Consider the following 23219-nt stretch of genomic DNA (forward strand, 5'->3'; position numbering starts at 1 on the left):
TTTATGCGGGATAATCATTAAGATATTAAGTAAAGATCATGTTCCTTGAATATATTTTGTAAATTTCCTACCGTAAATATATCACAACTAAATTTTTGATTAGTAATATGCATTGCTAAGAACTTCATTTGGACAATATTAAAGGTGATTTTCTCAGTATTTAGATTTTTATGCAACCTCAGATTGCAGATATTCAAGTAGTTGTATCTCAATCTATCCTAACAATACATGTATCAATGGAAAGCTTATCTATTCAGCTTGTAGATGATGTACAAATCTCAGTTTTAAAAAAAATTGACACTTAAGACTGGTTTTGTGGTCCAGGGTAACATATTAAAAATTGTCCCGACTCTTCCAAGCCAAATGTCCGAATTCCTGCAGCACTCCGTAGGAGCCGACCAGGTTTCTTGGGTATGCGGGATTAAATTAATGAAAAAAAACGCGGTAGCGGTCACTAACTCTGGTGTAATTTAAAAGGGAGGGGGAGGTCTAACAATATCCTATGGTGTCAACCACAAAATGTTAAGCGAATTTTGTATTTTGTCAAGACGAATAAAAATAAGTATGCGAGGCTACAATTTTTGTATAAACTACAATTTACTATTTTGTTTTTTTCTTTCCTCTCTACAACACTTTTTTCCTACTGTATTGACAGCTAAATGTTAAACTAATTTTGTCTTGACAAGACCAAATAAATAACAAATACAATTTCGTGCAGACTACACTTTTATTTGTTAGACTATCTCTTTAACCTCCTGGGGATGACGGTGGGGCTGGCGATGCCTTTTGCAATTTTAATGATAACAGTGAAAAGAACTTAAAATGATCCATCATTTTTGATCATACATACAAGAGTAATACATCATTGAAGTAGCAGAAATGTAAATGTGAGATTCTGGAAATGAGATCTAAATAGCGGGAATGATCAGGTCAGGAAGAAAATTATTTTAAGCAGAGGGTGAACAAACAGTGAATATATATTGCGGGAGGGTGCAGAATATAACCTTGCGGGAGAGGGACTAAAAAAAAAAAACAGTCCCACAAAGACCTCTATTCCAATCTTTAGAATGGCAGTGAATTTTGGTCAAGTTTTTGAAGCAGAATAAAGTGCATAAATCCCTCATAAAGGTGATGGGGATGGGGTAAATAAAGGCCTTCTGAAGTGAATTGATGCATTTGTCAGAAAAATATCCATATTTAAAACTGTATTAACTGTAATCTCTAGCTTTTGCTAACTGTCATATGCATGTTCACTAGAGTGGCGTTCCAGCGGATGACGAAACGTAAGCTCCAGTGAGAACATGCTAGTCTTGGGAGAACCGAGTTTTGTTTACAGCAAAGGAAAACCAGTCTCCTCTTGGCTTATATCGAAGTCCTCAAACGTTTTCATTACAGTACATACATCATCTGTGCATATGACAGTTAGTGGAAACTCTAGATTACAGTTTATAAAGTTTTAAATAAGGATATTTGCATCAGGAGGTCTTTATTGTAAAGTATTTTTTATATGAATAGACAGTTTTTTGGTCTTCAAAATCTTAAACCCCATTCACTGCCATTATAAAGCTTGGAAAAGCCAGGACATTTTTGAATATAAGTATTCATTTGAAAGAAAAAAATCATATACACCTAAAATGGTTTAAGGGTTTATCATGGGGTCATTTTCATTTTTGGGTGGTCAATCCCTTTTAAGTGCGAACAGTCTGGGTGCCAATCTACAAACAATCTTTTTTTTTTTTGTGCATTGCCTTGTACCAATTGGGCACAACACCATAAAGACACTAGAAAAGTGACATAAATGAAAGAGGCTGTTGGCAATGCAAACAATGTAAGTGAAGTTCAAATCCCGCTCCATATAGCTGTATACTAAAAATTGAATTAACTGATTTGCTGTCGCTTCATTCATCATTTCGCTTCATTTGTTGTTTGATTATTTTTTGCCAGAATAAGCAGCAAAGTGGAGCTGCAAAAGTCTGGCTCTGTGACACTACCCAGTCCTCCTCTGCTATAGACCCCTAGTCATTAGTTAATGTTTTGCAGGAATGAAAATGAGGCTGTGAGGGAAGTACAGGATTGTACTGTTTAACAGCATTCCCTTAGTTTAGCTGTGACGAGACGTCTTTCCAAAAGACTTTTAATACTGTTTTATTTTTGAGTTTTGAAAGTGTCTTGATCTAGGACTTTTATACAATGCGTGTGGAGACATTAGTCTGTCCCTAACAGCTTCTATGTTGTCCTCTTTAACATTTATTATGGGGTCTGTCCTGACTAAGGTCTGCTATTAGACAGTTTTTGATTGCATTATAAATTGACTTCTTGCTGGACTCTTGTGTTGCACCTGGTTAGAATGTGATGTTATTCCCATTTTGACCGCTTGTAAGTTCTCAACTGATCTACAATTGGAAAAATAAATTAAAAAAAAGTACCTTAACTGCCCCAGTTGTTATTTAGTTATGTATTGGGTATAATTTAAAAAAATACATTGGTGGGTGGATGGGGGTGTGGTGGGAATTGGAATCTTACGGTTGGCATTTGACCCATCTAAATTTACTGAAATAAATGTCCAATTCTCCATCTTTTTTTTGAATTAGGCAGTGTTGTTTTAATGGAGTTTTTATTCATCTTTTAAAAGTTTATGGATGTATTTGAAGTTTTTAGTAATTATGTGCTTTATCTTTTTCATGTTTATTTTATTTATTTTTTTATTAATATATTACCATTTATATGAGCATCAGTAGGAAGGTGAAAGTAAAAATCTAAGTTAAATCCTGAGGTTATTTATTGGTATCTTTACTGTCAGTCAGCGTAATTTCAACAATTGAAAAAAAAAAATAATAAAAATAATAAATTTTAAATAATAGCCAAATATCATGTGAAGAACTACACTACTTTTGAACCGTTTACTCATGATTCTTTTTTTCTGAATTTTCATTTTACGTCTTGCAATTCTGTTTTTTTTTATGCTGCAGAATAAAAAAAGTAATCACAAATTCTTATCTCACAATTCATTTTACTTTTATGTTTTGTTGTTGTTTTACTTTATACAGGTGTATCTAAAAAAATTTTGTAACATTTCAAAAAGTCAAACTTTCATATATTCTAAAGTTTTTTTGTTTTAATTTTGATTAGATCTTACATCTCAAAATATTAGAATATTAAGATCAATCAAAAAAAAAAAGAAAAAAAGTTTTTTTTAAAGTATGTTCATTTATGCACTCAATACTTGGTCTGGGCTCCTTTAGCACAAATGACAGCATCAGTGAGGACTGGCATGAAGCAATCAGCCCGAGGCACAGCTGAGGCACGATTGAGCCTTCAGCTCGTCTGTATTGTTGGATCGACTGTTTCTCATCTTTCTCTTGAAAATATCCCGTAGATTCCATATATATATATATATATATATATATATATTTTTTTTTTTTTTTAATGATATTTTATGATACTGTATCATGCACATTCAGCATGTTATGTCACTGTTGCAGATGATCATAACAGACTCTCTGAGTCTATGTATTTAACACCTATATGAGGCACATATTTAACACAACTCAGAGCACACATTTATCTGCCCACGTTCTGCTGCATGGCTATTTCCAACCCTTTGCGAAAGAACTGGGTCAGCTGTGTCATTCAGGGCTGATGTTACACACTCACATACAAGCAAAAAACACAGATACATTTCAGCTCAGAATTTTATATTCTCATTACACAAACAAGATGTTTATCATTGTTTTATGAGGGGTTTTAAAAATATATTTTATTTAGAACTTGAGGAATCTATTAGATGTAAGACATTTAGAGATTCAACAAGACAAAATGAATTTAAAATGTGCATACTGTATAGATATTTCTTAAAGATTTAGACTGCGCACAAATGTTAATTTTGTCATTTTTTCTCAATCTAAACTTCTCTTGAGAAAAATAAGTGTTCTTAATTGTAATTAATGTGCTCTTGTAGTGTCCTCTAAAGGAACACTCCACTTTTAAAAAAAATAGGCTTTTTCCAACTCCCCTAGAGTGAAACGGAATCAAAGAACTTTGCTGCCGTACCACGGGTGCAGCAGGCGCAGTGATGTTACGCAGCGCCAGAAAGTAGTCCCCAGCATCTCTGCTATTGCTACACTATTTTCAGGCACTGCATAATATCACTGCGCCTGCTGCACCCATGGTATGGCAGCAAAGTTCTTTGATTATTTTGCTGAGAGTATAGTAGCTATATCAGCCTAGAAAATTGCAACTTTTCATTTTCCGTCAGTCTTAGTAAACAATGTAACTATAGAAGAGTCAATTTTTAAATTGAAAAAAAATATGGAAACTCTATGGTCATTTTTGAGCGAGATGCTAACGGTCTAATCAGATTCAATGATCTATGCTAAGCTAAGCTAAAAGTGCTACTGCCAGACCCAGAGATCTGCTGAATGGATTCGAAAACGGTAAAACTCAACAATTTAAATCTAGGGGAGTTGGAAAATTAGCCTATTTTCAAAAAAGTGAAGTGTTCCTTTAAATCTTAAAAGTATTTTTTTTTTATTCTGTACTTGCAGATAATATAATATAAATAAAATAAAATACAACTTAAATGACTGTTTCTTAAATACCTAAGTGCACTATATAATAACAGCAATTTTTAAAGTTGTACTGTAAAGTACATTTTAAACTATTATGTTTTAATCTGTTATTGCAATTAAAAAAAAAACGTATTTTGATGCATAGGCTGACAGACTAAAGCACATGTAAAATACTTTATTTTAACTGTAGTATCATTTGATATACATTACATGCATTTAAAGTGAATATATTTTAAATATACTGAATTGCAACTTCATTATTACAAATGTGCAATTACAAATACATTGAAATTCATGACATACTATAGAACTAGATCTATAGAAATGACATTAAAGTTTATTTTAGTTTACCATAAATTCTTGTCAGTACAAGCTGCTTTGGCAAACTATATTGTACAGTATAAAGTGTCATAGAAATAAAGGTTCTTCTGTTCCATGTGCTTCATCATGAGCTATGGGACTGCTCCTATGTGAACCGGTGTGTGGAAAATATGGCAATTCTATTGGCTGCCACAAGGGCAACGTAACTGCATCACCAAGACCTTAAACAGACACTGAAATGCATGTCACCTGCTTCTTTGTCTTCAGCAAGCCATTTGTTTTAGTCACTTTGAGGAAGCTCTGTTCAAGCCTGGCTCTTTTCAAAAGCAATGGGAGTCAGCCATTTGTACCCCGTGGTTCAGGTCCGAAGTCTGCCAAGGTGGCGCGCCAACCCAGGTCATAGGGTACCCAGATGAAGTTGTCTAATGAGATGGGCTCTGCCCTTTTTCTTGTTCCATGCCATACTCTGTCAGCCTAGTTCTCCAATCTCCATTTAGCAGTTAATAGAGAGTAGCATCCACCTGCTATTCAAAAAATATTGATTCATATAAAGGAGTACCTTGAAGAGGAAGGGCACTCTTTTCTCAATGAATCTTAGAAAACAAAGTTTGGTGGTTCCCTCCCAGTATGCTGTTTCAGAGTCCCGAACAAACAACCTCAGTCACAAGTCTATTCAAGTTTTTAAAGCCATTACTGTCTAGTCCACAAAAGGGATGGGGGTTTTATCCAGTTTTGAACCATACTCTGCAGACTTATACATCTCAAAATTATTCCATATCATATTCAATCTGTAGGATTGGCTTGTCAAGACAGACTTAAAGGACACAATGTAACTCAAGGAAGTTTGTGGTTTGTCGTTAACTTCACACATCTGAATTTGAGGCTGAATATCAAGAGGAATGGTGTGGGATTCAACTTCCATGCAGGTACAATTTCCCCCTGCTCGAGTCAAGTCATGTTCACCTTGAAAGACTTTAAGCTGCGTTGAGAATTTCTGTCAACCATTACCATAGGTTATTTGGTCTTATGGCAGCCATCGCCAACAGGACACTTTTGGGGCTTCTGCTACCATTTCAGTTGTGGCTCAAAAGCTACAAATAAGGATAAGTGTTACATGCAGAAGCCTTTGGTCCCCTTCTTTGTGGAAGTAACCCTGGTTTCTGATCTTTGGGTCCCACACTGGGTGCCAAAAGATGGTAGCTACAGATGCCCTCTGCGGTTTTGGGAGCAGTCCTTGATCGTTGCATCTCATTTGGCACATAAACTGGCTTGTGATGAAGGCTGTATTTCAGGCTACTTCTCCTGGACCTAATGTTGGCAAACACATGTTGATGTGGATGAACAACACAACAGTAGTCTAATATTGAAATCAGCAGGGAAGTCTGTGTTTGTGCCCCCTGTTCAAGTTGGTGCAGCAGATACTGCTCTGGGCTCAAGTCAAATTGCTTTCCCTGAAATCAGTTTGTATTCCAGGGCATTCAAATATGGGAGCGGAACGTAAGTGTACCTGTTGGCCTCTGAATGTCAATGTCAATGTCACCTTTATTTATATAGCGCTTTAAACAAAATACATTGCGTCAAAGCAACTGAACAACATTCATTAGGAAAACAGTGTCAATAATGCAAAAATGATAGTTAAAGGCAGTTCATCATTGGATTCAGTTATGTCATCTCTGTTCAGTTAAATAGTGTCTGTGCATTTATTTGCAATCAAGTCAACGATATCGCTGTAGATGAAGTGTCCCCAACTAAGCAAGCCAGAGGCGACAGCGGCAAGGAACCGAAACTCCATCAGTGACAGAATGGAGAAAAAAACCTTGGGAGAAACCAGGCTCAGTTGGGGGGCCAGTTCTCCTCTGACCAGACAAGGTCTCTGAAGAGATGACCCACTGTCTCCTCTAGTTTTTCTTTGCACCTGCAGCTCTGCTGGGGTTGGATGTCACAGTACAGGTGTGGCCAAAGCTATGTCTGTATGCATTTTCCCCAATCGCTCTGCTCTTCTTGTCAGAGTTCACCAGGACAGAGTTTATTGCTAGGGGCTCCATTCTGGGTGGCCCGAGTGTGGTTCTTGGACCTAATATCTCTCCTGGAAGGCTCTGTTTGGTTGATTCTGATCAATTGGGACCTTCTATCCCAGACATGGGGCAAAATATATCACTTCCAGCTCGAGATATGGACGCTATGGGTCTGGACCCTGTGGAATCATTGATTACAGTTTTTCAAGTGAGGTTATTAAGACCAGTCTGAATGCTGGAGCTTTCTTCACTAGAAAGCTTTATGCCCTGAAGTGGTTTCTCTTTGAATCATGGTGTGCACAACACCACGCTGACCCAGTCCACTGCACAATTGGTTCAGTGCTGGAATTTCTACAGGAGCACTCCACGATGCCAGATGGCTAAGGCCTATCTGCAGGCCACGAGTTCCTTCCTGGATTTTTCTATAGTCATGGAAGGGTTAACTTACTGGGACTGGTAAAAGCTGACCCCAGTGTTCTTCTAAATCTATTTTGTGTTCTACAGAAAGTTTTTTTTGAACTATACAGGTTTGTAATGACATGAGAGTAGGTAAATGATGACAGTATTTTCATTTTTAGGTTAACTGTTCCTTTAATATGTGTTGCCTCATGATGCCCTGTTGTGCGTGAGTTGAGCATATATGTATTTTATAAATAGATGAATATATTAAGTATATGTCAGATAGATTGAACTGAATTGGTGCTGAATAAAAAAAAATGCAGGGCTTTTAATCCATCATAAAACAATAATAAACACTATGAAGATTCTGCATGGGCTATCTACACATGAGCAATAATGTAACTGAATACTGTTCAACTCAACACTACTGTCTAATGTGTAAGAGGTTTAAGTATGCAGTTGTGTAATATTTGTTTCATTAGATGAAATCATCGGTGTGTTAAAGTCACAGCTGCTTCATACAGTCTGACTACACAACCAGCACAAACACTGAGTGTGATAGATACTGGATACAGTATGTGCTTATTTATACAGTGTTACACAGACTTTGGATTCTCTTTTTAGACAAACCTTCCAAAAAAACTTGACATATATTGATAATCTGCTCAAAATTTTTTTTTTCTTCATTACAATTATCATAACTTGCGCCTTGGACCTAAAATGACCAGATTTTTTATGCAATTTTTTTCCATTTGATTATAGGATGAAATAGTATGATTTTTATTTTTTTTGTAAGATTCACATAGGCAGAGAATATCCTGGATGTCAAATCACTTTTAAAACGTTGAATTTGTTTAAATCTGTGAATCTATAATGACAATGGGCTTTTATTATGTGAATTGTGAATTTGTCTTTTGAATGACATTCACAACACAGACGTGTGTATGTGCGCATTAATTTTTGCATGTAACATGCAAGTGTTGTTGTGATTGTCATGCTCTCCAGTAGTTGACATAAATGACACCTGTGACAATAGTTTCTCCACACATTTTAAAGGCAAGCAAGATACATTCAGTACAGGTCTTGTTTCTTGTTTGTTTGTTTCTTGTTGTTTTTTCTTTTTTTTCATTTTTCATTTTTTCTTGTTGCATGACAGTAAATTTAACATATTCAGGCAAAATTACCAAATGAGGGAGTGCACTAAATGTATATATATATATATATATATATATATATATATATATATATATATATATATATATATATATATATATATATATATATTAGTTCAGGTTAACTAAAGGTAGTTCAGTCTTGCTAATAATTATGTGGATTAAAAAAGTCATTTCAATGCCTTTCCAACTTGCCAACTCAGGTACAATACTTACATAAATCATTGATCATTATAAATACAAAGAGACATTAGAACCAACCAGTGCTTTAGAGAGAATACAGAATTGAACTTGAATTACCACTAAAGGGACTTGTGTTACCCCATTAAGAAGTGACCCAGGATCAACTTGACCTTTCAACCTTTACTTTTAAATATGCTAAGAAAAGCAGCAGAACTGATCTCAGATCTGTCAATGCTCATTATTCTGTCCAATCCCAGCTCTGTTTAAAGAGTATAGTTTAGCTAAATAAATAGCAGTCTTGGATTTTTGACAAGGCAAAAGTATTCAAAAAAAAAAAAAAACATAAAAATAAAGAACAAAATTCGAACAGTATTAAAAACAATGAATCTTGCTAGATTTGCTAGGTCTGGGTTTCTCCAATGCAACTCATATTACACATATTGTAAAACCGAACTTAGTTTAATATAAAGGGTTTGATTCTGACTATGCCTGTTTATTGTGCTGAACTAAATATTTTTGTCTTTTTGTTTTTGCCTGGGTTCAGCAGAATTAAAAGAATAGCTCGCCATGTCAGTTACTGCAGAAAATAACTTGAGCTTATGTTTTAGTTTTTTTGTTTTGTTTTGTTTTTATAAATAAAAACTATTTACAGTAACACACTTGCATTAATGGAAGTCTATGGGGCAAGGCACTTTACTGTTATAAATTCTAAAATACAATTTTGAAAGTGTAACCACAAGACTAGATACAAAGTTAATATGAGGATATCAGTAACTAAACTTCTCTGTGTAAAGTATACAGGTTTACATTTCAGCTTTAAACCACGTGGTCCACTTGCCCCTTAGATGTTCATTGTAAATGCATTACTGTAAACAACATAACAACATACTTTTACAAGCTGAAGGGTAAGTCCAAATGATTTTCTGTGGTAACTGGGTTATGGAACAGGTAGAGTTATGAACCACATTGTGAGGCACTGCACACTGTGATATTCAACAATGGCTGATGGGAAATTGAGAGTAGTTACTTAATCTATCCAATCTGTGTCTTTAGATCTGAAATCATGGTAATGACACAAAAGCATTTTAAAAGTGAAGCACTTCGCTTTTCATTGTCACTGACGCAGCTTGTATTTGTCAAACACACAAAGCAATACTAGCACAGTTCTCTGGTCATGTTAACCTATGACCTTCATGACTATTTGTGAACTATGATCTTTAAATTATGACTCTGTCCTCTTAGTGCAAAGGATGCTGACCACTGAAGTCAAGCCCCACAGACATGATGCCTTGCAAAAGTATTCAGACCATGACCCAATTCGCTAATTATAATGAACTACAAATACTGCATATGAAGGTAAAGTGTGTATCTTGCGCAAAACAGATTTTGAAAAAAATACATAATATTATTTTCAAACATCCTTTTTGCCTGCCATTATTCAAGTAAACAGTCCCTGCTATATCTGGCCCAGACAGACTTCTCAAACAGATTGCACTTCCATTTGGTGCTGATACTAGAGCAGACGTCCATTCATTTTTCCTAAATACTCTAATTCAAAACAGGATATAAAACTTATGTAATAAGAAAATAATTATTGGAAATCACAGAATATTATATTATATTAAGAAAATATTATTAAAATTAATTGTTTGCAAAATATTTAAGCCACTTAAAATGCAACTGTCCATGGAAGATGATTTCTACCATGGAATAAAAAAAAAAGTAAGAAAGAAAAAAATGCTAATTGCGAAATTTTATTTCACAGTTTTGACCTTTTTTCTTGAAGGTCTGTGAAAAAAGTGAGAACTGTAAGATACAAATTTAGAATTGCAAGAAGTCAGAATTTCTTCAGAATCTTTCATGTTGCTAGTCTATGCATTTGGGTTTTCTGGTTGCTTTAGGGCAGGGTTCCTGAAATCTTGTCCTGGAGGGCCAATGCCCTGCAGAGTTTAGCTCCAACCTTGATCAAACTCACCTACCTGTGATTTTCTAATGATCCTGAAGACATATATTAGCATGCTCAGGTGTGTTTGATTAGGGTTAGAGCTAAACTCTGCAGGAAAGTGGATCTCATGGGCCAGATTTGAGGATCCCAGCTTTAGGGTGTTGCAAGGTTCTGTGTGATACTGCTCCAAGTCAAAAGAGCCCATCATCAATTGATTTTCTTTTTTTAGTCTGCTAAAAACTGCCAAAGATTGAGAGAAAGCTCATTCAGCAGGACATTCTGAAGAACAGAGTGCAGAATGTCCTGGAACGGCACAGTTATAGCACAGACGTCACAATCGTGGCACTATTGGAACATTGTAATGCAGAAAGAACATCTGACTAATCTCAAACAACCTGGAGCAAATCTGCCTAGATAAAAAAAGGCCAAAATGACATCTGGACAGTGCGTTCATGCATTCATACTCCAAAAGTCTGAAAGCTATCATTGCTGCATGAGATGGCTCTACAAAATCTAAAATGTTGGCTTGATATATTTTTTGAAATGCATATTATAGATATTATTGTTACAATTCATATGTGCATGATTCATTCTTATCTATTTTGTATTTATTTATTTTGACCAGGTTAACTTAACATTTAATATTTGACAACTGTTAATTGTCAAAATCAAAATCAAAATCAATTATCAAAATCAACAGTAATATCCACTGATGCAAACTACGTTTTTAAATTTTGCTGTTCTGATTAGAAATTTAATATAGTTAATATGTACTCTTAAGGTCATAATATGAATCATTTAGGGGCAAAGGAGGTACAAATGTGTCCCTTTGAGGGTTCTGCCCCAGTGACAAGTTTTTGCTCCCCTAAAGTTAAAATGTGTTTTTTTTTTGACAGCCTGGGATGAGTTATGCATCAGTTTAAAGGGTTAGTTCGCCCAAAAATGAAAATTCTGTCATTAATTACTCACCCTCATGTCATTCCAAACCCGTAAGACCTTCATTCGGGTAGAAGAATGGTTGAATAAATTATATTATTATTGTTTTCTTTGCACACAAATCTATTCTCATAGCTTCGTAAAATTAAGTTTGAACCACTGATGTCACATGGACTATTTTACTGATGTCTTTGCTACGTTTCTGGACCTGAAAACATTGCAGTTGCAATGCTGTCTATGCAGGGTCTGAGAGCTCTCAGATTTCATCAAAATATCTTAATTTTTGTTCCGAAGATGAATGAAGGTCTTACAACATGAGGGTGAGTAATTAATGACAGAATTTTCATTTTTGGGTGAACTAACCCTTTAGTTTACTGAGAGTTGGGTGTATGTTAGGAATAGTAATAATGACTAAAACAGTTGTTTTTAAAAACTTTGAGGGTAAAAACTGGTGAGGGTCTGAATATATCTGCAAGGTACCATATAGACACTCACACTCCACTCCCCTAACTGCACAAATTCTCTTAAAGGGACAGGTGCACCATTGTAAACACAAGGAGAGATGGAAAGGAGGGAAATGGAGGAAGACTTGTGATGTGTCCAAACAGCTGTTTGCAGTTGCTGCATGTTGTTCCTGTCACGCGCCGGAGTGTTTGCCATGCTCTCCTGCACAGCGAGAATGAAATGTGACAGGCAGTGAACACCCCAACAAACGGGACAGACAGCTCTCAGAAACATCTTCGCTTGGCGTCACACAGCATCCATTCCGAGTCACTCAGGTGCAACACCAGCAACGGAGAATTTCATTCAAAGTTTCACTGCATGCACTCATATTCGTACTTCCTTGAACACACACCCGCACAACCAGGCCCATGCGGAATCTGCACAGATTTCCAAAGAAACGCCCATGATTTGCAAAGTCCTACACATCATTTGCCCCGTGCATGTTTGTTTAATAAATACAGCATTTGGTCAAATTTGACAATGCTTTCAGTTGGCAATAAGAATTTACAACTCTTAGCTCCAGTTTTGATCCATTTCACACAATATGGCAATGGAAATCCGGCAGTGCAAACACTTGAATTCTTCAGCGGAAACTGCAAGAAAATCTGTAGATACTGTCTGGGCCTGCTAATCAACAAGCTTTTTGCCACTTTTATTCCATTCTCCTCCTATAATTGACAGTACTTCCTCATGGAAGACTGGAGCTTAAGTCTCTCGGAGTAAAGAAATGATAACAGCATTTCTGTGATGTTGTGGACAGCTGTTTCTGTGTTTAATTCAAAGGTTATGTTACTTGAGTAGGGTTACAGAGAGCAGTGCGGTATGGGCTGGAAGCATGTTGCAGAAGGCATGCAGGTGATGTAATATACGGGAGAGCAGAAAAACGATGGTACGCCGTGTTCCATCTTTTCCAGCTTGCTTTCTTTGTCTTTTCTGGCCACACATGTTTGTGTCATCTCTCTGGTTCCCTCATGCACGGGACTCTTTCTTGGAGTTAGGCTTGTTGCCCAGAAGAGCATCCATCTCGCTCACAGTCTGAGGCGTCATCTGAGACAGCACCTAGTGAAAATATGAAAATCCTGTTGTTAGGAAGTCTGTCTGATCGTAAGATACCTTTTTTGAAAGAAGTGAATTCCTATTCAGCAGAGATTCATTACATTGATAAAAAAATCAGTAAGGCTTTTCGAATGTTACAAAAGAGTTCTGTTTCAGATCAATTCTGTTCTTGTGATGCATCACGGTTTTCACAAAAATATTTAGCAGCACAGCTGTTTAAATATCGATAATGAGAAATGTTCCTCGTTTGAGTGTCAAATCAGAATTTCACAGCACTTGTGTAAAAGTCCACTTTAGCAAACTGTTTTATGTTTTAATGTATTATTTTTTGACCCACTGAAATAGGTAATGTAAAGTAATTCCATACAATTTTAAATTACAGCATTTAAGGTAAAATAAAACTTATTTTAATGTAATTTATATTGAAACATTTTTATATATATTTCACATTTGGCACAAAGAATGAATTGCAATTTCAATTACAAATAAAATGACACTATAGTTAAAATAATAATCAAGTACTTTAAATGTACTTTAGTATAAACTGACAAAAGATCTTAGACTTTTTTTTTTTTCTTTTTTTTTGAAAGTGTGTAAAACATTCTTGAAAGTTTATACACGGACAGTGAGGTCAATTTCAAACCATTTGGCTTTGCCATCAAAAGAAGACTAATTATGAGACAAGAGATAAACATTTCAGCTTTTATTTACAGGTATTCATCTGGATCTGATGAACACAACTTAGAAGATAGCCCCTTCTGTTTGAACCAACCTATTGCTCATGTCACCAAAAGTATTGGAACAGATTGACTAAAACTAGATTAAAGTGAATAAGACTTAATATGTTGCAAATCATTTGCTTTTTAATAACTGCATCAAGCTTGTTGCATCACCAAACTTTTGCATTCTTCTTTACCAGGCTTTCACCACAGCCTCTTTTAGTTCTGGGGGGTTACTCCCTCGTCTCTTCTGTAGCAGGTAAAATAGTCTATAGGGTTTAAGTCTGGAGATTGACTTGGCCAGTCTAAAACCTTCCAGTTATTGCCCCTGATGAACTCCTTTGTTGCTTAGGCACTATGTTTTTGGTCATTATCCTGCTGCATGATGAATGATCTTTCCAATCAATTTGGTAGGATCTTTCTGTAAATTGGCAGTTCATTTTGCTGCTGGCATCATGTGTTACATCATCAGTTAATATCAATGAGCCCATCCCAGAAGAAGCGATGCAAGCCCAAGCCATGACATTACCTCCCCTGTGTTTCAGATGAGCTTGTATGTTTGGGATCATGAACAGATCCCTTTTTCTCCAAACGTTAGCCTTTCCATCACACTGGTAAAGGTTAATCTTTGTCTTATCAGTCCATAAACATTGTCCCAGAATTTTTGATGCTCGTCTCCGATTCTTCTTGCTAATGAGTGGTTTGCATCTTCTAGTGTAGCCTCTGTACTTATGTTCATGAAGTCTTCTGTGTACAGCAGATTGTAATACCTTCAATCCTGCCCTGTGGAGGTTGTTGCTGATTTCACTAACAGTTGTTTCAGAGGGTTCCTTTACAGCTTTCACAATGTTTTTGTCTTCAACTGCTCATGTTTTCCTTGGTCTACCCATTCGAGGTCTGTTACATAGTACACCAGTGGTTTCTTTCTTCTTCAGGACATTCCAAATGGTTGTACTGGCTATGGCCAATGTTTGTGCAATGGCTCTGATTGATTTTCCATCTTCTCTCAGCTTTACAATCGCTTGTTTTTCATCCATAGACAGCTCTCTGGTTTTCATGTTGTTTACACATCTTCTAACTATAAATGCGGTCTGCACAGGCAAAACCCAAATCTGAAACTAAGCGCATATATTCAGTGATATTTACTGTTTGAATAATCAATTAAAAGGACAGACCAGGGCAACAAAACACATCTGTCAGTTACATGTTCCAATAATTTTGGTCACTTGAACAATGAGTGGGTTCAAACAAAAGTTGTGTATCAGATCCTGATGAAAATACCTGGAAATAAAAGCTGAAATGTTGATCTCTTGTTTCATATTCATCTTTTGATCTCAAACCCAAATGTTTTCAGTCTACAGCAAAAATAAAGGAATTGGCCTCACTGTTCCAATACTATTGGATGGGAGTACACTTAAGTGGTTTATTATTTCATTAATATTATATTATCTGCAAGTACAATTAAGCATTTCTTTTTCACAAAGGAACCATTTCTGAAGGGTCATGTGACACTGAATACTGAAGTCACAGGAATAAATTACATTTTTTAATTATTATTATATTTGAATAGAAAATTTTATTTTAAATGGTAATAATACTTCACATTGTAATCATATGTAGTGTATTTATGGTAAAAAAAAATGCTCACAGTGAACATAAAAGACTTCTTTAAGAAACATAAAAAAAAATCTTTCCAATCCTAAGCTTTTAAATGGTAGTTTGTGTGTGTGTGTGTGTGTGTGTGTGTGTGTGTGTGCATGTGTGCATGTGTGTGCTTGTTTTGACAATTCTTGTGAGGACTAAATGTCCCAACTAAGATAATCAAACAAACGCCTGTGTGTGTGTGTGTTACCCGCAGGGCTCCAAGGTTCTCAAGAAGCTGGTCTGTATTGGAGACACCAAGAAGTACAGAACTGACCCCTTCGCTACGCAAACACCATGCTGAGTGAGAGATTTCACAAAACCTTATTGTACACAAGCACTGGGGTTTATAAAAAACATCTATACATTAGAAAGCACCAGTGATGCGCGGGATGACCACCTGTCCCGCTTTGTTGTTCTGTTTACCCTTTGTCCCGCCTAATTCAAATTGAGCATCTGTCCCGCTTTTTCATTCGACACTGCCTAATAAATACACGGATACGTCCATAGGCACAATGTTTACTTATGTCCAATAGTTCAGAGGAGAGCAATAAAAGCGTTAGTCGATATGCTGAGTCGTACGTCAATCGTACGCGAAAAGGTTGTGGGATTTATAGGGATACGCTAAATAGGGATGCCAGAGACCAGTTTGTGGACAAAATCAGCACTATTAACAGTTTGGATCCATATGAAATTCCCAACCAAGAGTGGAGTACCGACAACGACTTGCTGCCACACTTTTGCATTACAGATATCTTCAGCTACCTTGTGTTTGTTTTGTGAGCGCCTACACTTCAGAACAGTTCCGAAGCTACAACTCATTGGAGTCTCGTGTGCAGTTCACAAATGGATGGGTTCAGGAGCTGCAGATCATAGAACCGGCAAACAGTATACTGTAACGTTAATCCGGACTAAGGTAAGCTGCGCTCTACCTAGCTGCTAGTTTAGTAACCGGTAGTGCTAACAACCATTCACACATGGACTTTTAATTATGTGTTTCAAAAGTGTAGTTAGTAGCTGTCAACCCTCCCGTTTTTTCCAGTGTTCTTGCGTATTTGTGCTCTTTTCCCGCTGTCTTCCCGTTTTAGTATTTTCCTGTGAGCCCTTCAATCGGACCTGTCAGTCTCTGTGCTGTTGTCCTGTTGCTATCCCCTTGCCCTTCCAGGGAAAAATATGTTTTCAAAGCCTCGTTTTGCTTACTTGAAAGCAACCTTAGCGTGATGCTGGGCTTGTTAAGACAACAACGAGATTGTTGTGAGAGCACAATTTCATGCTAATCTGTAACCAAAGACACATTAGACCTAGCTTCACAAATCGCTTAACGTTAGTTAATGCAGCAGTTTTGTACGAATTTTTGCTGTCAGCAGAGGGATAGCAACAGAAAGATGAATGTTGAAATTTCCCCTATTTTGGATGAGTAACCCGGGAAATTTCCCTTATTTTCAATGTTGACTTAAGCTATATAAATTAATATTCAGATGTTATGGTCTCCGTCGTCGCGCCTCCAAGCAGAAAAGTGGTGGAAAGTTAATCCATTCTCATTTTATTTTCCCCATGGCTATTACACCCCACAATACAGTAACGGTTTACCATGGTTGAAATAGATTTTTAATTAATCAAATTAAGACACACGGCTGAGAGGGAGTACGTCTAAACACTGCGCAGTAGGCCGAGTAGCAGTAAAGGAGGCCATCAACATGGCGGCCACGCCAAGTAATGACGTCACGACGCCCAAGTCCTATAGCGAATGGACCGCTACATAGCCTACTCTTGGTTAAGACCTGTAGATGGCGAAGCAGAGAGAGCTTTTTGCATTTTATGCAAAAGCAGTTTTTCTGTGGGACATGGTGGAGAATACGACGTGAAGCGACATGGTGCATGTGAGTACCACAGAAAAAAGCGCATCACCAAGAAACATGCAAATCAGTGCAATCGTTTTACAATAAACCAAATGACCCACAGGCTGACAAAGTTTGGGCAGCAGAAGTGACAAGCATTTATCATGCCTTACATTACACACATTCATATCGCTCTACTGCAGTAACAAGTTAGCCCCAGTCATTTTTCCTGATTCTGAAATGGCTAAGAAAAAAGCTGTAGAAACTTTGGGTGATATTTTGGGACAGGTAGTGTCTTAATCTTTTAGTCGGTGGGTTTAAAAAGAAATATAGGCAATATATTACAGAACGCTTGAAATGTCTACTTAACGAACATATTCAAACCAAAATAAATAGGCTACTCTCTGATTATGTAATCCATATGAAATGTGCATTTCACTCTGGTGTTCATGGCGAGTCCCCATCGTCAACTTCATCTTTGCAGCGACACAGAAAACACCAGTTTATTACTAAACAATTAAATGTCTCCTTGCTAATTTAAACACATTCATAATCATTACTTTAACTGGTTCTTTGTGGCAAGCCTTATGTTTGTGGTCATAACGCTTATTATGTTGTAGGCTATAGTCTATTTAAGTAATTAAATTAATATAAAGGGGCGATGCATTTACTACTTTTAAAAACTGCGGGTCAGGAAGTGAGTCGGGTACAATATTTTCTTTTTCTTTTTTTGCGGTCCGAGTTACGGGTGGGTTAGTTGAAAACATCGGTCGGGTGCGGGTTGTTTATACATTGACCCGCGCATCACTGGAAAGCACAGACTGTTCAATGACTGATGCACTGAAATCTGATGCATATAGCGCACAATAATGACAAACACTTTCTCAGTCTAGTATGCTCTACTTTGCCTTGCTGACGTTATACAACTTCCAGGAGTTGGGCAGCTCATATAAGTGGACGATTTTTGGCCAAAATTAGCTTGAGCGTGTACTAGACCACTTATACCGAAAGTATAGAGACACTGACTCACCAATGGCGAGCTGAGCAGCTGTGCAGCCCAGCCTGTCAGCCACCAGGTGGAGCTCTTTGATTTTCGCCAGCTGTCTGCGCCCCTCTTCACTGTACACTCGCTCCTTTAGCCACTGATAGCCCTAAGACACAGTCACACGACTGAACACTGAACATTTATCATTGCTCACATGGATTTAATCATGATTATAATGTGATTTAGATGATACAATTTCAAGTACATCTGTTGACAAACCCTTCAGGACTCACTTTCATCGCGGCTCTTGAACAGTCTGGAACACCATCACTGTATTTTCCAGTGATCAGCCCGCATGCGAGAGGAGACCAGGTCATCGCTCCAACACCTGTGCAGCATGTGAAAGTCATGAGACATGGAGTTAGAGTTGACATCTGTCCTATTTAAACCTAAAACTTTAAATGAACTGAGATGTTGCACATTTAAAAACTTGCATTTGCAGCACAGCACTGTAGAATAATACTTCAGTCAATTTTCTCTTTCAGTTCAAATCAAAAGATAGACATGGTAAATACATCCTGCCGTTATATTCTGTATTGGCTAGATGTAGTTTTATAGAATGAAACATAAAAAAAACATCAGCAATAGTTCATTATTTTTATTTATATATTTCACCAGTGACTAATTTTGGCTGTTAGTATGGAGGTAAATCAGTAGCTAAACTCGAGAGGTTGAAGATCTGATTGTGAGAACTTGTCATATTAATATTTGTATTTGTAAGTTAAAATTTACACTCACAGCTCTGATGTGAAAAGCTGAATCTTTCAATTTGCACACACAGACAATGATCAAAACACCCGTGTTTTGAATTGGAAGTTGTAGATTAATAGATACAAATGTTTAGAATGACATACACACAAATAAAATGACATACACACATGTTTACGACATATTTACTTTTGCACTTTACTTCAGTTTCGCTGCACAACGTCAAGTCGGCACTTACAACATCTCAGATCTGGAAGTACAAGTTCAAATCCTAGCGCTCTGACTTTTGCTACTCTTTTTGCGGTATTCTGTTGCAAAACTCACTTGTGCACTTGTATATGCAGATGTGAGAGAGCAGAGCTGGGGGCGGGGCTTTGGTGCGAATGAAGACATTTTATTGGTCCATGCCCGACCAATGAACAACGCCAATTGTTTTCACTGAATATCCTTAGCTTTGACAGGATTTTAAGACAATGCATTCATTTTGCCATTCAGGTATTATGTAGTAGACAAATAATGCAACATATTTTATATGTATATCCCACTGCATATTGCAGAGTAAACTCGCTGTACCAGAGCATGCTTTGATCTCACCGCCACGCGGTCACGTGGTTCATGGAGCTATCAATAGTACTAAACTATCCGTTTTGTCAATATGCTTGAAATGTAATAATTGGGACAGACAGCAGTTTCATTATATTTGCACTTTTTGCAGTGATTACCAGTAATTTGTAACACTTAAAGTGCATTGATTATGCATGGATAACTACGTTGACTAATGACTATGCCTTATAATAGCATTTTATACTGGAAAATGGAACAGCATTATATTCTCATACTCCTCCTTGGCAGTTAAATGTGACTAAACAAGTAAGTGTAACTTTTAACCAATAAAAAAACTGTACTACATGTTAACTCAGTCCTGTTTAGTTAATTTGAAGAGATCATGGTACTAAATAATATGTGCAATAACTATGGTCCATGAATGACCATTTGAAATATAACATTTTCTAAAATGGTTATTATTTATATTACAATAACTGTAGTATTTAGGTTTAAATTCCTGTGCAAAGAGGCACGCTTTAAATTAGAGACATTTGGTGGACAGAAAGATAATATTCATATGCAATTCCATTGCTTAAACACTAGATGGCCTTGTTGATGTTTAATAAATACATGTATTTAGCTCTACTAGTTGCTCAAAACAGTATTTCTGGTCATAAGTGCTTATTTTTAGGTTTTGCTGTTTAATATACATCTAGACATTATTAAACACTCGATTTTTATAAAAAAAAATAAAATAAATAATGTTGCATTTAAAAAGGTTCATTACTGACAAGCAAATTAGGAATTTAACCCAATGAAGAAGTTAAAATTATTTTTACAAAACATAAAAATAATAAAAAAAGCATTATATTGCAACTCTGGTACAGTGATATGCAGTGGGATATACATATAAAATATGTTGCATTATTTGTCTACTAGATAATACCCGAATGGCAAAATGAATGCATTGTCTTAAAATCCTGTCAAAGCTAAGGATATTCAGTGAAGACAATTGGCGTTGTTCATTGGTCAGGCATCGACCAATAAAATGTCTTCATTTGCACCAAAGCCCCGCCCCCAGCTCTGCTCTCTCACATCTGCATATACAAGTGCACAAGTGAGTTTTGCAACAGAATATCGCAAAAAGAGTAGCAAAAGTCAGAGCGCTAGGATTTGAACTTGTACTTCCAGATCTGAGAGGTTGTAAGTGCCGACTTGACGTTGTGCAGCGAAACTGAAGTAAAGTGCAAAAGTAAATATGTCGTAAACATGTGTGTATGTCATTTTATTTGTGTGAATGTCATTCTAAACATTTATATCTATTAATCTACAACTTCCAATTCAAAACACGGGTGTTTTGTTCATTGTCTGTGTGTGCAAATTGAAAGATTCAGCTTTTCACATCAGAGCTGTGAGTGTAAATTTTAACTTACAAATACAAATATTAATATGACACGTTCTCACAATCAGATCTTCAACCTCTCGAGTTTTGATACTGATTTACCTTTATAGTTAGCTTTCCCCCAACTGCTTTGAAGTGCTCTAACATAAAGTCAGTCACATGACATTTACGTCCCATGGCACATTGAATACTTATGAAGGGCATATATACAGTACCAGCTGAGCAACTGCCATTGCAATGACATGATTTCTCTAAAACAATGTTATCTTAACTGACGATGTTTATTGTTAGCTATCTGAATAATTACACACTTGGTTTAATGGCATAGACCTTTAAAGTAATTCTATATTGTATATTGTGGTAACACTACAATGACATGTACTTTGAACCTTTAAGACCTTTTTAAAACACTGTACTTGCAGATAATCTTAACATACTTAAGTCAAATTGAAATTAATTAAGTAAAGGTTTCAATGTATGTTAAATGATGTATTTTACATTTCATTCTAAGGCAACTCTTGTTGACTGACCGATCTTGTGGTAGAGCTCTGGCAGCTGCACCTCGACTTTATCCCTCTGGAAATAGTGATACTCGGCTTGCTCACATACCGGTGGGATTAAATTAAACTGCCTCGCTACAGAGTATGCCTCCTAAACACACAAACACACAGACAAAAAAGGGGTTAAACTGTCCTTTCAGTGGCCCAGATCTTAACAATCAATGCTTACAGCAGTGTTGGGGAGTAATTAACTAACAGTACAGACATTCATTTAATATGATTTTTGACAGTAGAACTTATATTTTCACAGTAATATATAGGACACTTCTTCAAATAAGTAGAAGTTTAGCACAACCAAATGTTATGTTGACATTTTTTAATGGAGGTTATAATCTACACTGTATGGTAGCCTGTTTCTGCCACAGAATAAATAAATAAATAAAAATTCACACTTTTTTTCTAAAAAAATTAGAGATGTTAAATCAGAACTGTGAGATATTAATTTACAATTACAAATTTATAACTCTCAAATGGCAAAATATGAACACTAAAAAGAGTCTGGAATGTGAGATATAAACTCTGTGGGGATTTTTCTTTTTTTTTTTCTTTTTTTTTTACGAATTCTGAGTAGCAATTACTAGTTTTGAATTCTATGGCAGAAAGAAATAAACAGAATTGTGAGAATTCTGACTTTCTCACAATTCCATGTTTAAAAAGTAACAATTACTTTTTATTTTGTGGCAGAAATGGCTTCCGTTATATTTTCCATAATACACTTTCCATTTTTTTCAAATGCAGCATAGGAAACTGCTAGAATCAGTAAAAAAAAATACTGAATCGTTAAATCTTCCTGATAAAAGAATAAAAGTATTTGTGGTCAAAATTTATGGTCAAATGTAGTTATTTCACTAAAATATATTTACATATATATATATGTGTTTTTTCAACATGCTTGAGAAAAATAGAAATAAAAATGATATTGCTGGATAGTAGGGGTGCGCGATAAATATCGTCTGATAATGAATGCGCATCTTGTCAGTAAAGCTGTCAAAATAAACACGGCTCCGTGTAGTAACAACTACTCTATGTGAAATCACACAGCTGATGGAAATTACCGGTGATTAGATAACCGGCTTTACTGACGAGATGCGCATTAATTATCGGACGATATTTATCGCGCACCCCTACTGGATAGTACATTTTAAAAGGCATTATCCCCTTATGGCTTAATGGCTTTAAGCTATTTTCTTAAAGGAGTTGCTTGACTTAATAATTTTTACTATAAATTGTGAGTAGCTTTTGGCCTGACTTACATGAGAAACAGATAAGACACAGGAATGCTCATGGCATGAATTTTGAGGTAACATTAAAGTTTAGGGAGTAATTCTGACTATTAACTAGTTGCTTATTAGCATTGCTTATTATTACTAGCATATTGGCTGTTTATTAGTACTTATAAAGCACGTATTAATGCCTTATTAAGAGTTTATTGAGGCAAAAGTTGTAGTTAGACTATAGTAAGAATTGGTCCTCAGAATAGGTTAAAAAAAAGTGTGATCAGTTTTGGTGTATTGAGATGTACCATGATCTCCATGGCACTCCAGCGTGACGTTCCCCAGTACATGGCCATACCCTGGTTTATAACAAATGTCATCGCACGTACTACCTCTGTAAAGACAAACACACAAAAGCACTTGTGATAAGCGATATGCCATAAATGA

At 36.2% G+C, this 23219-nt stretch overlaps 1 protein-coding gene and 1 long non-coding RNA gene across 5 annotated transcripts in view; one reads left to right on the forward strand and one right to left on the reverse strand.

Moving 5' to 3' along the window:
• Positions 1 to 321: 321 nt before the first annotated feature.
• On the forward strand, positions 322 to 1003 carry LOC132140270 (uncharacterized). Its single transcript, XR_009433749.1, has 2 exons — positions 322 to 411; positions 956 to 1003. It is a non-coding gene; the product is annotated as an uncharacterized LOC132140270 (long non-coding RNA).
• An 11468-nt stretch (positions 1004 to 12471) lies between these two features.
• LOC132140763 (voltage-gated potassium channel subunit beta-3) overlaps positions 12472 to 23219 on the reverse strand; it is a 70730-nt gene continuing 59982 nt past the window's right edge. For all 4 annotated transcript variants that reach the window (XM_059549723.1, XM_059549721.1, XM_059549724.1 and 1 more), the window contains 6 exons: positions 23081 to 23166; positions 21529 to 21649; positions 18576 to 18670; positions 18328 to 18448; positions 15671 to 15759; positions 12472 to 13102 (listed from right to left, as the gene is read on the reverse strand). In XM_059549723.1, the coding sequence (XP_059405706.1) occupies positions 13013 to 13102; positions 15671 to 15759; positions 18328 to 18448; positions 18576 to 18670; positions 21529 to 21649; positions 23081 to 23166 (602 nt within the window). In that variant the 3' untranslated portion in view covers positions 12472 to 13012. The remainder of the gene's footprint in view (positions 13103 to 15670; positions 15760 to 18327; positions 18449 to 18575; positions 18671 to 21528; positions 21650 to 23080; positions 23167 to 23219) is intronic.

This window comes from Carassius carassius, chromosome 5 (genome assembly GCF_963082965.1).
Source record: "Carassius carassius chromosome 5, fCarCar2.1, whole genome shotgun sequence".
NCBI classification, from domain to species: domain Eukaryota; kingdom Metazoa; phylum Chordata; class Actinopteri; order Cypriniformes; family Cyprinidae; genus Carassius; species Carassius carassius.